A 15,000-nucleotide genomic window follows, 5' to 3' on the forward strand; every position below is an offset into this window, starting at 1 on the left:
CACACACACACACACACACACACACACACACACACACACACACACACACACACACACACACACACACACACACACACACACACACACACACACACACACACACATTTATATATATAAATATATATATATATTAAACGGATACAACTAAAATAAAGAAAACCGCAAACAATGTAAATCAATCAAAGAATCCCAAGTGAATAGTTGGGACCTTAAGCAAATACCACATGACTGTCCAAGTGTATGGTTTTCCCTTTGCACTAGAAGTAGCTGATCAACAGGTTAGCTGAGGTACTGGGTGGGTCAGTTAGAGGTACCAGTATGTATACGTTAATACAGAATAATGACATTACAACTGATCAACAGGTTAGCTGAGGTACTGGGTGGGTCAGTTAGAGGTACCAGTATGTATACGTTAATACAGAATAATGACATTACAACTGATCAACAGGTTAGCTGAGGTATGGGTCAGTTAGGGTACCAGTATGTATACGTTAATACAGAATAATGACATTACAACTGATCAACAGGTTAGCTGAGGTACTTTGGGTCAGTTAGAGGTACAGTATGTATACGTTAATACAGAATAATGACATTACAACTGATCAACAGGTTAGCTGAGGTACTGGGTGGGTCAGTTAGAGGTACCAGTATGTAAACGTTAATACAGAATAATGACATTACAACTGATCAACAGGTTAGCTGAGGTACTGGGTGGGTCAGTTAGAGGTACCAGTATGTATACGTTAATACAGAATAATGACATTACAACTGATCAACAGGTTAGCTGAGGTACTGGGTGGGTCAGTTAGAGGTACCAGTATGTATACGTTAATACAGAATAATGACATTACAACTGATCAACAGGTTAGCTGAGGTACTGGGTGGGTCAGTTAGGTACCAGTATGTATACGTTAATACAGAATAATGACATTACAACTGATCAACAGGTTAGCTGAGGTACTGGGTGGGTCAGTTAGAGGTACCAGTATGTATACGTTAATACAGAATAATGACATTACAACTGATCAACAGGTTAGCTGAGGTACTGGGTGGGTCAGTTAGAGGTACCAGTATGTATACGTTAATACAGAATAATGACATTACAACTGATCAACAGGTTAGCTGAGGTACTGGGTGGGTCAGTTAGAGGTACCAGTATGTATACGTTAATACAGAATAATGACATTACAACTGATCAACAGGTTAGCTGAGGTACTGGGTGGGTCAGTTAGAGGTACCAGTATGTATACGTTAATACAGAATAATGACATTACAACTGATCAACAGGTGAAGAAATACAACTGCTTTAAATCCACAACCAAAATAAAATATGAAATAAAATCAAGCATGCTCAATGTCTTTGGTTACACAATATCAAGAAACACCACCTACACCTCAGAAAACACACTACAGGTAAAAAGGGAGATTTTAGTGTTGTGTTTTTTTGTAAAGTAACTCAACCAGCTTAATTAACAAAAATAGGGTTTGGAAAACGTGCTTTTCCATGATACACACAATGAATATCCTCCCAGTTACACATATTTGTTATATGATTTGAAATGCAGTTCAACAGGAAATGTCTTCTGAAAATATGAAATTAGCCAATTCCATATGACACTATATAGTTAAGTTAGCTGTCACCATGTATTAAGAAGGACTTGCAATGGTACTCCAAACCTTTACCCGTTTAACATATAGGAACATTATGAAGTCTGACCGAATTGAAATGGAAATGGGAAACCAATTGTACATTTTGAGTAAATGCTTTTATTGTTTTTGTCAATGCTTGCAATAACCATAAATGAATGTGAAAATAAAAGTTCAATAATATTACAACACAGAAATGCCACTGGCTTTGGTTTCTCCACACATATGCTGCCTGAAATATCATGTAAAAAAAAAAATGTATTGGAAAAAAGAAAGAAAGAACAGCATAGGGGCTCTGCCCCTGTTTCTGACTACACAGACTGCATACACTAACAACATAGTGAACTGGCATGAAATATGCACACAGAAATACCATAACACTTGAGTGACAGCAGACTAGGGAGAGTGAGAGGCAGAGAGAGAGAGATGTGGCTAGTTTCATGTTTGTTTTTTAAAAACAAGTTATATTTGTCTGAAATCAACTCTTGCTTTTCCTAAACCAGCATGAACATTAGGGGGAGAGGGGCTGGGTGGAACACTGAGCTGGCCATTGGACTGAGTGGGGTCAAATACAGCACAACACCTCGTGATTAGAGACCACAAAAATACTCAACAGCTCGATCATTTGACACAAATACAAACTATCAAATAAATATTTTAATCTGGATTTATGTGGTGTCCTGCACACAAGGTTGGGTCTCATTGTGATGCTTGGCAAATGATTTGTAGTGAAAACATTAAATAATACCTTGAAAATATACAAAATAGGTGTGTCAAAGGCCCATCAAAGAGGATGTCGGCGGGTGTTGTAGAATCCTACAGATGAGGATCATGACATAACAAAGATGGGTCACCATGAGTGATATCAAACCTTCATTTGGGATGTCACATCCCACTGGGCAAAAACTGATTGAATCAATGTTGTTTCCATGTCATTTCAACCCAAAGGAAATTTCATCTTTTTTTTCACCCTTTTGACCTAAATCCAATGACATGTTCTGTTGATTTCACGTTCAATTCACATTAGTTGACAACTCAACCAAATGTAAATGAAAACTATAACTTGAACTCATGTCTGTGCCCAGTGGGATGTCATCTCCTGCCTGGGCATTAACCCCCTCTTTCAATCCCCACACAGTTTCCTCAAACTTGTTTGAAAGAGGTCTATCTTTATTAATTTACTCATAAACACAGACATGGTCAACTCTGTTTAGCTGCTTTTCAAGGTTAGACTAAATATGCCTCTGAACATCTCTGTCCCAGGCTCAAATAAAACAAAATAACAAACAACTGCACATAAGAAACTCCACTAAGAAAAAAACAAACATTATTATATATATTTATATATTAGAAAGCTATACACAAGCATGTTAATTTCACAGATTTTTTTTTAAAGAGTCTTAATTTTATCATTATTATATATAATTAGAAATACACGTTTAAAAACAAAACCTCTACAAAGAGAAAACAGTTCAGCAAAGCATGGGTTCTCAGTCTGTTCTCATGGCTTGGTTTGGACGCCCAGTAATTTCATTTCTTGTCGGACTATCCATCTCATTCATATTAGCAAAGCTATCAAAAAACACATTCTGGCTTATAGAAACTACAAAAAGCCTCAAAAATGCTTTGCATTGTATTTCTTTCATATGAAAATATAAGCAAGTGTATCGTACAATTGTTTTTTTAATACTGAATATCTAATACAAGACCCATGGTTTCTTGATTACACTAACATGGCTCTTGGGTAAAAGGATGTTCCTATCTATAGGCTCCATATTTGAGGAGGAGCTCTCTGTTTAGCATGGGTTCTCTTCCTGGTTCCTCACATCTACCAATGGGCCTGCGGTAATACCTGTACAATCCTTCAAATGTTGCATATTAGCTTTCATTTTGTGTATGAATAATCTGTAATGTCTGGCAACTTTTGACCCCTCCCCTTTGCCATCTGACCCTCTATTTACATAAATACGTTGAACCTGCAACATGACATCATCTATCGTAACAAACATTTTGTAAGGGAGAACCGCGGAGAAAGGTAGCAATGAAATTGACGCTGTACACATGTATTGGTTGGCCAACTCAAGTGCTAGGCTGTTCACTTAGCAACATACACTCTGGCTGTTTCCTCTACTAGTAACTGATTATCACTGAGGAAAGTTATAAGTACTTTTACAAAACAGAGTACCTGACTTTTTTTTGTTTATTTGTTGATATGCATATATGTGCACATAGACACACGTGTAAATTTATATGCATACATTTTTTTCCCACACACGGCACAAGTAATGCATAGTTCCCCACCAAAAATATCCCCTAACCCCATTCCAACCAACCTCCTCCACTGCTTTATAGAACGTCAATATGTATAGCACACATACTCTGCAAAAAGCAAAAAGAAACATTACAGTTAAATAGAGAAAAAGGTGCCCCCCTTCCTCCAATGAGATAGAGAGAGAGAGATAAGAGAGAGAGAGATAGAGAGAGCATGGGCTCCGGAGGTGAGTGACGCGTCGCGTGGTGATATCGAGAGTGAGGGTACCGGGGCATCATGACGTCGCAGCGTGAGCGAGGCTTGAGCGACGGCCAGCACTGGATGTGATAATCATGTGGCCCATCCCTCGGACAGGCGCACGCGTTTGACCGAGGGGCTCTCGCACCCGTCCAGGGCGGGCCGGGACATTCCCAGTGGAGAGTGGAACTCGTTCCTGTGATCGTCGCGGTCGCTGCCCTCATGGGAGCTGCTGCAGCTACTCAGGCTGTCGACAGGGGAGCGGCCTGAGTCCTGGCGAGACGAGGGGTTCTGTTGCTGCGGGACGCCGTAGCCCCCCGGTGTGCTGCTGGTGCGATCTCTAGGAGGAGAAACAGGTTCGGACTTGATGTGCAGGCTTTGAGCAGAAGGCAGGGAGAGATTTGAATTGTGACATAAGTGATTGCTATTGCAATTTCTGTTGGAAGGAAAGGAAAACAAACACAAGGGGTTAAAGAGTAAGGAATCATGATCATACAGTATACACACACACAAGTTTACTCGAATTTTACCACATCCATATCTCATGTCTGGTCACAATATTTCAACATTTCAATTCTCAATATGTATCAGTATTTTCATGCTAGTTTCCCTAACAAACTTAATTTCACGATCCATCCCTCTCTTTCATCTGTCTGCTACCTGTGTAGGGAGCCTTGTAGAATATATATTGTACATATTATTGTGTGTATCCCACTGTACTTACCCTAGCTGACTGAGGGCAGAGTGCTGCTGCATGTTCTGGAGGTGTTGCTGTTGCCATCCGCTCATGGAGCCCAGGTGGAGGGAGCTACCACTGTTAAAGCCGGACAGGGAGGACAGGTCTGCACTGCTCAGCGAGTATTCTACACACACAGACAGAGAGAGAGAGAACCAGTCAAAACCAGTTCAGGCCAGTTCAAACCAGTTGGAAAAGCACATTAGTTTGGAATTATGGCTACTGAAGTGAGAAGTATAACAGTAATGTTCCTGCTGCACCAATACAGGTGCCACTGATCACAGCGTTAGTGGGTGAGGGAGTGATGCAGTGAGGAATATAGGATGTGTGTGAACAGCACCACCTGCTGTTACGTTAGTGTAATGAAATGTGTGTTTACCATCTCATGATGAAACCATGTTTCAGGGCCACAGACTATTGATGGGTGATTTTGCATAAAAAGCTATATTTATTCGATCATGCTTATATTCACTATGATGTTTGTGAAGTCCTGTAAAACTGCCTATCATATAAAATCGCTGAAAATCAAATCAATAATCAAATGTAAATGGTGAGGCGTGTGTGTATAGGTCACTTTCTAAACTCATTGAAACTCTGCAACTAGTAACAAACACACACATAAACATGTTTGTGACAAAGACTGTGCATGTATGCATATACAGTATGTGTGTGTGTGTGTGTGTGTCTGTGTGTGTATGTATGTATGTATGTACGTATGCATATATGCATGTATGTATGTATGTATGTATGTATGTATGTATGTATGTATGTATGTATGTATGTATGTATGTATGTATGTATGTATGTATGTATGTATGTATGTATGTATGTATGTATGTATGTATGTGTGTATGTATGCATGCGTGTGTGTGTATGTGTGTGTGTGTGTGTGTGTGTGTGTGTGTGTGTGTGTGTGTGTGTGTGTGTGTGTGTATGTATGTATGTATGCATATATGCATGTATGTATGTATGTATGTATGTATGTATGTATGTATGTATGTATGTATGTATGTATGTATGTATGTATGTATGTGTGTATGTGTGTGTGTGTGTGTGTGTGTGTGTGTGTGTGTGTGTGTGTGTGTGCGTGCGTGTGTGCGTGCGTGCGTGTGTGTATAACAGGTGTAGAAGCAGTGGTACCTACCAGTACCGTATGAAGTGGACATGGCTGATGGGTAACCGCCCATTCCTTGCCCAGGTAGGGTGGGCGTTGCTACTGAAACCACAGGGGTGGCCAATGACTGTGCAGACTGGGAGTTGTTTATTCTCTGGTTCTATGAGACGGACAGAAACAGAGAGAGATGGAAAAACATGAGCGCCATCACAAATAAAGTCAGCACCAGAAAAATAAAAAAAGAGAATAAAAAATAGGCCTTGTTTTTTTTGCTCCGCAGATGCTAGAAGAATGAACAACATGCCAGCTTCTTGGAAATTAATCACTTGCATTGCGGCACAGCTGAACCCTGCCAACCCTATCATTTACCACCCCTTCTGAGTTCCCGCCGTCGCTATAGTAACCCTGCTGGTCTCCACGGCAACAGAAACAGCTGGGAGAGGCTCTTTATTGTGGCGGGGTGAGGCACAGAAATGATGGCGGTTTGATGCCATATAAAATTGTTCCCATTGTTGCCTTTCATTCCCTGGTTCTGAGAGAGGGGAAACATGCATGCTAAGATGCCATGCAACGCCTCTGAATAAGACATGGAAGGAAGGAAGGGTGGAGATGACAGGATGCAATGATTCACAAATACCACTAGGTGTCACCTGGGCCCTGGCTAAACATCTTCAACCCCTACATGTACTGTGCAACACCTGCAGCGGATTGGTGAGGTGGAAGTTGCCCCTATGTGGACATCTGGGTCATCTTACCCTGTATTTTAATGCTAACCATCACCACCTAAAAATTTGATTTGATTTGATAATGACTGGTCTCCCTTCTATCTAACTCAGGATGATGGATGACATCTGTGTTTGGTGTTATTATTATTATTTTTGTTTACTAATTTTTGAGTGACAGACCCACTTACCAATAGCAGATCGACAAACTCAGACTGACGGGGAGGGCGATACATTCTGATTAGTTTCATTGGATGGAGAAAGCGGTCGGGTTTGGCTCTAAGGATGGAACTGCTCTAGGAGTGAAGCGACTAAACAGGAGCTCATTTGAAACGGAAATGTACTATTACTACTGTACTACACTAACAGTCTATCTTTTTAAAATCCTAACCTATGACAGCACATTTATGAGACAGTTACAGCCCCTGAAGGACAGTTACACCCACTAAAGGACAGCTACAGCCACTAAAGGACAGCTACACCCACTGAAGGACAGTTACAGCCACTGAAGAACAGTTACACCCACTAAAGGACAGCTACACCCACTGAAGGACAGTTACAGCCACTGAAGGACAGTTACACCCACCAAAGAACAGTTACAGCCACTGAAGGACAGTTACACCCACTGAAGGACAGTTACAGCCACTAAATGACAGCTAAACCCACTAAAGGACAGCTACAGCCACTGAAGGACAGTTACACCCACTGAAACCCGGTTACAGCCACTGAAGAACAGTTACAGCCACTGAAGAACAGTTACACCCACTGAAGGACAGTTACACCCACTAAAGGACAGTTACACCCACTAAAGGACAGCTACAGCCACTGAAGGACAGTTACACCCACTGAAGAACAGTTATAGCCACTGAAGGACAGTTACAGCCACTAAAGGACAGCTACACCCACTGAAGGACAGTTACACCCACTGAAGAACAGTTACACCCACTAAAGGACAGTTACAGCCACTGAAGAACAGTTACACCCACTAAAGGACAGCTACAGCCACTGAAGGACAGTTACACCCACTGAAGAACAGTTACAGCCACTGAAGGACAGTTACAGCCACTAAAGGACAGCTACACCCACTGAAGGACAGTTACACCCACTGAAGAACAGTTACACCCACTAAAGGACAGCTACAGCCACTGAAGGACAGTTACACCCACTGAAACCCAGTTACAGCCACTGAAGAACAGTTACACCCACAAAAGGACAGTTACACCCACTAAAGGACAGTTAAACCCACTAAAGGACAGTTCCAGCCCCTGAAGGACAGTTACACCCACTAAAGGACAGTTACAGCCACTAAAGCACAGCTACAGACACTGAAGGACAGTTACACCCACTGAAGGACAGCTACATCCGATGAAGGACAGCTACAGCCACTGAAGGACAGTTACACCCACTAAAGGACAGTTACAGCCACTGAAGGACATTTACAGCCACTGAAGAACAGTTACAGCCACTGAAGGACAGTTAAACCCACTAAAGGACAGTTACACCCACTGAATGACAGTTACACCCACTAAAGGACAGTTACACCCACTAAAGGACAGTTACACCCACTGAAGGACAGTTACACCCACTGAAGGACAGTTACAGCCACTGAAGGACAGTTACACCCACTAAAGGACAGTTACACCCACTAAAGGACAGTTACACCCACTAAAGGACAGTTACACCCACTGAAGGACAGTTACAGCCACTGAAGGACAGTTACACCCACTAAAGGACAGTTCCAGCCCCTGAAGGACAGTTATACCCACCAAAGGACAGTTACACCCACTAAAGGACAGTTATAGCCACTTAAGGACAGTTACAGCCACTAAAGGACAGCTACAGACACTGAAGGACAGCTACAGACACTGAAGGACAGCTACAGCCACTGAAAGACAGTTACAGCCACTGAAGTACAGTTACACCCACTAAAGGACAGTTACACCCACTAAAGGACAGTTCCAGTCCCTGAAGGACAGTTACACCCACTAAAGGTCAGTTACACCCACTAAAGGACAGTTACAGCCACTGAAGAACAGTTACACCCACTAAAGGACAGTTCCAGCCCCTGAAGGACAGTTACACCCACTAAAGGACAGTTACAGCCACTAAAGGACAGTTACAGCATCTAAAGGACAGCTACAGACACTGAAGGACAGTTACAGCCACTAAAAGACAGTTACAGCCACTAAAAGACAGTTACAGCCACTGAAGGACAGTTACAGCCACTGAAACCCGGTTACAGCCACTGAAGAACAGTTACAGCCACTGAAGAACAGTTACACCCACTGAAGGACAGTTACACCCACTAAAGGACAGTTACACCCACTAAAGGACAGCTACAGCCACTGAAGGACAGTTACACCCACTGAAGAACAGTTATAGCCACTGAAGGACAGTTACAGCCACTAAAGGACAGCTACACCCACTGAAGGACAGTTACACCCACTGAAGAACAGTTACACCCACTAAAGGACAGTTACAGCCACTGAAGAACAGTTACACCCACTAAAGGACAGCTACAGCCACTGAAGGACAGTTACACCCACTGAAGAACAGTTACAGCCACTGAAGGACAGTTACAGCCACTAAAGGACAGCTACACCCACTGAAGGACAGTTACACCCACTGAAGAACAGTTACACCCACTAATGGACAGCTACAGCCACTGAAGGACAGTTACACCCACTGAAACCCAGTTACAGCCACTGAAGAACAGTTACACCCACAAAAGGACAGTTACACCCACTAAAGGACAGTTAAACCCACTAAAGGACAGTTCCAGCCCCTGAAGGACAGTTACACCCACTAAAGGACAGTTACAGCCACTAAAGCACAGCTACAGACACTGAAGGACAGTTACACCCACTGAAGGACAGCTACATCCGATGAAGGACAGCTACAGCCACTGAAGGACAGTTACACCCACTAAAGGACAGTTACAGCCACTGAAGGACATTTACAGCCACTGAAGAACAGTTACAGCCACTGAAGGACAGTTAAACCCACTAAAGGACAGTTACACCCACTGAATGACAGTTACACCCACTAAAGGACAGTTACACCCACTAAAGGACAGTTACACCCACTGAAGGACAGTTACACCCACTGAAGGACAGTTACAGCCACTGAAGGACAGTTACACCCACTAAAGGACAGTTACACCCACTAAAGGACAGTTACACCCACTAAAGGACAGTTACACCCACTGAAGGACAGTTACAGCCACTGAAGGACAGTTACACCCACTAAAGGACAGTTCCAGCCCCTGAAGGACAGTTATACCCACCAAAGGACAGTTACACCCACTAAAGGACAGTTATAGCCACTTAAGGACAGTTACAGCCACTAAAGGACAGCTACAGACACTGAAGGACAGCTACAGACACTGAAGGACAGCTACAGCCACTGAAAGACAGTTACAGCCACTGAAGTACAGTTACACCCACTAAAGGACAGTTACACCCACTAAAGGACAGTTCCAGCCCCTGAAGGACAGTTACACCCACTAAAGGTCAGTTACACCCACTAAAGGACAGTTACAGCCACTGAAGAACAGTTACACCCACTAAAGGACAGTTCCAGCCCCTGAAGGACAGTTACACCCACTAAAGGACAGTTACAGCCACTAAAGGACAGTTACAGCCACTAAAGGACAGCTACAGACACTGAAGGACAGTTACAGCCACTAAAAGACAGTTACAGCCACTAAAAGACAGTTACAGCCACTGAAGGACAGTTACAGCCACTGAAGACAAACACTCAAAAAGACGATAGAAACACACAGAGAGGATATCAATTGAGAGGACATAAGAAAAAGACAAAGGAAAAAAAGAAGGATGGGATCAGGACTGAGACTGGGACTAGGACTGAGAGTGGGAGTGGGACTAGGACTGGGACTGGGACTGGGACTAGGGGTGAAGTGATTGAGCGACTCACGATGGAGGGCATGTTGTTCTTGACTCCAGGGGGGACAAGCACCCGCAGGTCAGGCTTGCGGTTGCTGTTCATTCCCAGGTTCATGGTCGGGGGAGACTTGGCCTGCATGCTCTTGTTCATGCTGCCAGGAGAGACCAGTAGACCAGGCGAGTTACGGTGGTGGTTCCCGTAGCCATTGCCTTAAGAAGGGAGAGGGAGAGAAGAGACGGAGAAAAGAGAGGGAGAGAAGAGAGGGAGAGGAGCTATTAATTATACTGTTCAAAATAGCTCTATTAGTGTATCCTACATATTGTTCTCAGACCACAGTAGCATGTTGTACTAAGGAAACCATTACTTCTACAAATATTACAATTCTTCAACTAGAAGAGGGGCAGAGAAGCCACTGTCCTAGAGCCAGAGAGTGGTCACTTTCACCCAGTGATTCCAATAACTCACCCAGTGATTCCAATAACTCACCCAGTGATTCCAATAACTCACCCAGTGATTCCAATAACTCACCCAGTGATTCCAATAACTCACCCAGTGATTACAATAACTCACCTAGTGATTCCAATAACTCACCCAGTGATTCCAATAACTCACCCAGTGATTCCAATAACTCACCCAGTGATTCCAATAACTCACCTAGTGATTCCAATAACTCACCTAGTGATTCCAATAACTCACCCAGTGATTCCAATAACTCACCCAGTGACCCCAATAACTCACCTAGCGATTCCAATAACTCACCCAGTGATTCCAATAACTCACCTAGTGATTCCAATAACTCACCCAGTGACCCCAATAACTCACCCAGTAATTCCAATAACTCACCCAGTGATTCCAATAACTCACCCAGTGATTCCAATAACTCACCCAGTGATTCCAATAACTCACCCAGTGATTCCAATAACTCACCCAGTGATTCCAATAACTCACCCAGTGATTCCAATAACTCACCCAGTGACCCCAATAACTCACCCAGTGATTCCAATAACTCACCCAGTGATTCCAATAACTCACCCAGTGATTCCAATAACTCACCCAGTGATTCCAATAACTCACCCAGTGATTCCAATAACTCATACAATTGTTTGATGTCTCAGAGGAATGTCTCTTTTGCCGCTGTCACTACCATTTACCCTGCATCTAGCCAGTGAGAGTCAGTGAGATGTGTAAAAATATTGAATTAGGGCCTTGGAGACCACAGTGGGACAGGGCCCATCATTTGTCCATCAGCGCTAAAAACGTGTTGCCTCTTCCAGACAAAGACCCTGCCCTGGGGTAGATACCCAATCCACATTCCTCCTCCTCCGACAGACTGACTGACTGCAGGACTGAGTTTGGCACCCATGCCACATACATACCAGTGGGGCACCCTCCCAGCAACACCCCATTAAAAACAAGAGAGAGTGAGCAGTGTGTAAGCTTTGTTTCCATCCCAATCCCGCAGCCTCTTCCTATGGGTAGAACACCAAGAGCTGTATGGATATGTCCCACTTGAAAGAGGGGCAGGAATGATATGTTTGACATAAATTCATTTCCTAATCATATTCCAGGGGAAAATGAGTAGCAGATGACTTCCTGGGCAATTTCCTCCTGCTGATCTCTGTTTCATTTCAGAGTTTTGTTGTTTGGACCAAAATTTGAACAAGCTGAAAAGTAAAAGACCCCTAGTGGTAAAATAAAATTAGTCTGTCTAACAGAATTAGAAAAACATGTATGTATGTATGTATGTATGTATGTGTGTGTGTGTGTGTGTGCGTGTGTGTGTGTGCGTCCGTGCGTGCGTGCGTGTGTGTGTGTGTGTGTGTGTGTGTGTGTGTGTGTGTGTGTGTGTGTGTGTGTGTGTGTGTGTGCATGTCTGCATGCTCGTGTGTAAGATTGTGTTTGTATAGTCTCAGTGTTTGTGTGTGTGTGTGTGTGTCAAATAGTATTTGTCTAAGTTGTGTGACTTTCAATATGATGAATTATTTATTGTGTTGGTGCATGACAGCGTACGTGTACACAGAGCATGTGTATGGATGCACGTGTGGCTTTTGTATGGGAGCCTCTCCTAGTGCCACTCCATCCAGCTGCATCATCAGCTCTGCCTGCCTCGCTCTCGCTCTCATCCTCATGGAGGGACCATTGTACTGTGGAGAGGGCCCATGTGGAGAGACATGAATGAGAACACACTCTTGCCACTCAATCTCAATGACGCTCTCTGTACACACAGATCATTTAGTGAATCAAAACAGGTATTCCTGTATGTAGATTAGGCCTGGGGCCTTGCTTGGGCTGAGGGATGCCAAACTGTTGCAGTACGCTAACACACTGGCTGCTTTTTGGGCCTCACACACAGACACACAGACGGCTGGTGTGATTCAACTCATCTATAGTTAACTGTTACTGAACCATTTCTGATGTCCTGTCGTGGTCTAATGGGTGAGCTCCGTTTCCACTTTCCATATGCAGGCTCTTCTGTTGAGGTTGGGCCTAATGTGCATTCAAATCTGAATCCATCATCTGAAGTAACGTGTGTCACGCTATCTAGCTAACTAACAGCTTCCACTGTATCTACGTAGGCTACGGACAAAAATACAGGAACCATTTAGCTATTTTTTGTAAGAATACTGTAGGTCTTGTGTCTTCGTCTCAATGCGCTTGTTTTGGAAGACTCTGCAAACCAGCATAGACCAGCATACTTTTCAAGGTAGTACATGATGCTATTTTCTGGTACATGTTGGTCGGTGCTGGTTGGATGCTGGTTAAGCTGGTCTGACCAGCACGGTGGCTACCATCCCACTGTATTTTGGACACGGGTAATAAAATCAAATGAAATCAAGAGTAAAAAAATAACACAATAACTAGTGATCAGCCTTTGCTGTGTTTTGGACACTGGTGACCAGCTTTCACTGTGTTTCAGACACATACCAGTTTAGGCTGTTCTGTGCTGGTCCAGCATGGTCTAGCTGGTCAAGTTGGTCTGACCACAACCATTATTATCATATTTCCCAGCAGGCTCTATTGCAGTTTATTTTTAGAATGTTTTTTTGCATTATCTTTTTTTGTTTCTTATGTTTTTGAATGTACATAGGTTTATTAATTAAACCTATGCTACACCAAGATAAGCAACATACATTTTTCTAAACTAATCCAATCTGTTAGTTGGACTGAAATGATTGTTCCAGTTTCGATGGTTTTGGTAGTCTCATTTATTCATCTGTCTAACCCTGGCAGTCATTCTGAATGCATGTTGTTGGAAAAGTAAAGTTCCCATTGTTGGATATCCCCACCCAGGCAGGATTTCAATAGTAAATTAACATCACTCTGCAAGCCAGCATGATATGACTTGAAGGCTGGTCACCAAGAAAACACAGCGAAGGCTGGTCACCAAGAAAACACAGTGAAGGCTGGTCACCAAGAAAACACAGTGAAGGCTGGTCACCAGCAAAAACACAGCGAAGGCTGGTCACCAAGAAAACACAGTGAAGGCTGGTCACCAAGAAAACACAGTGAAGGCTGGTCACCAAGAAAACACAGCGAAGGCTGGTCACCAAGAAAACACAGCGAAGGCTGGTCACCAAGAAAACACAGTGAAGGCTGGTCACCAAGAAAACACAGTGAAGGCTGGTCACCAAGAAAACACAGTGAAGGCTGGTCACCAAGAAAACACAGCGAAGGCTGGTCACCAAGAAAACACAGTGAAGGCTGGTCACCAAGAAAACACAGTGAAGGCTGGTCACCAAGAAAACACAGTGAAGGCTGGTCACCAAGAAAACACAGCGAAGGCTGGTCACCAAGAAAACACAGTGAAGGCTGGTCACCAAGAAAACACAGTGAAGGCTGGTCACCAAGAAAACACAGCGAAGGCTGGTCACCAAGAAAACACACCGAAGGCTGGTCACCAAAGAAAACACACCGAAGGCTGGTCACCAAGAAAACACAGTGAAGGCTGGTCACCAAGAAAACACAGCAAAGGCTGGTCACCAAGAAAACACAGTGAAGGCTGGTCACCAAGAAAACACAGCGAAGGCTGGTCACCAAGAAAACACAGTGAAGGCTGGTCACCAAGAAAACACAGTGAAGGCTGGTCACCAAGAAAACACAGTGAAGGCTGGTCACCAAGAAAACACAGTGAAGGCTGGTCACCAAGAAAACACAGCAAAGGCTGGTCACCAAGAAAACACAGTGAAGGCTGGTCACCAGCAAAAACACAGCGAAGGCTGGACACCAGCAAAAACTCAGCGAAGGCTGGCTACCAAAAACACAGCAAAATCTGTTTACCAGCAAAAACAGGACGAAGGAACCATGAAAACACAGCGAAGGCTGGTCACCAGCAAAACACAGCAAAAGCTGTTTACCAGGAAAAACA

The 15,000-nt window shown here is 43.5% G+C and overlaps 1 protein-coding gene across 5 annotated transcripts in view; it reads right to left on the reverse strand.

Annotated features, from left to right (window-relative positions):
• Nucleotides 1-1,744: 1,744 nt before the first annotated feature.
• The window catches only part of LOC118394027 (myocyte-specific enhancer factor 2C-like), a 126,601-nt gene continuing 113,345 nt past the window's right edge, over nt 1,745-15,000 (reverse strand). For all 5 annotated transcript variants that reach the window (XM_052461222.1, XM_052461220.1, XM_052461223.1 and 2 more), the window contains exons 7-10: nt 10,665-10,843; nt 6,037-6,166; nt 4,881-5,019; nt 1,745-4,592 (exon numbers count right to left, since the gene is read on the reverse strand). In XM_052461222.1, the coding sequence (XP_052317182.1) occupies nt 4,250-4,592; nt 4,881-5,019; nt 6,037-6,166; nt 10,665-10,843 (791 nt within the window). In that variant the 3' untranslated portion in view covers nt 1,745-4,249. The remainder of the gene's footprint in view (nt 4,593-4,880; nt 5,020-6,036; nt 6,167-10,664; nt 10,844-15,000) is intronic.

This window comes from Oncorhynchus keta, chromosome 14 (assembly GCF_023373465.1).
Source record: "Oncorhynchus keta strain PuntledgeMale-10-30-2019 chromosome 14, Oket_V2, whole genome shotgun sequence".
In the NCBI taxonomy this organism is placed as follows: Eukaryota; Metazoa; Chordata; class Actinopteri; order Salmoniformes; family Salmonidae; genus Oncorhynchus; species Oncorhynchus keta.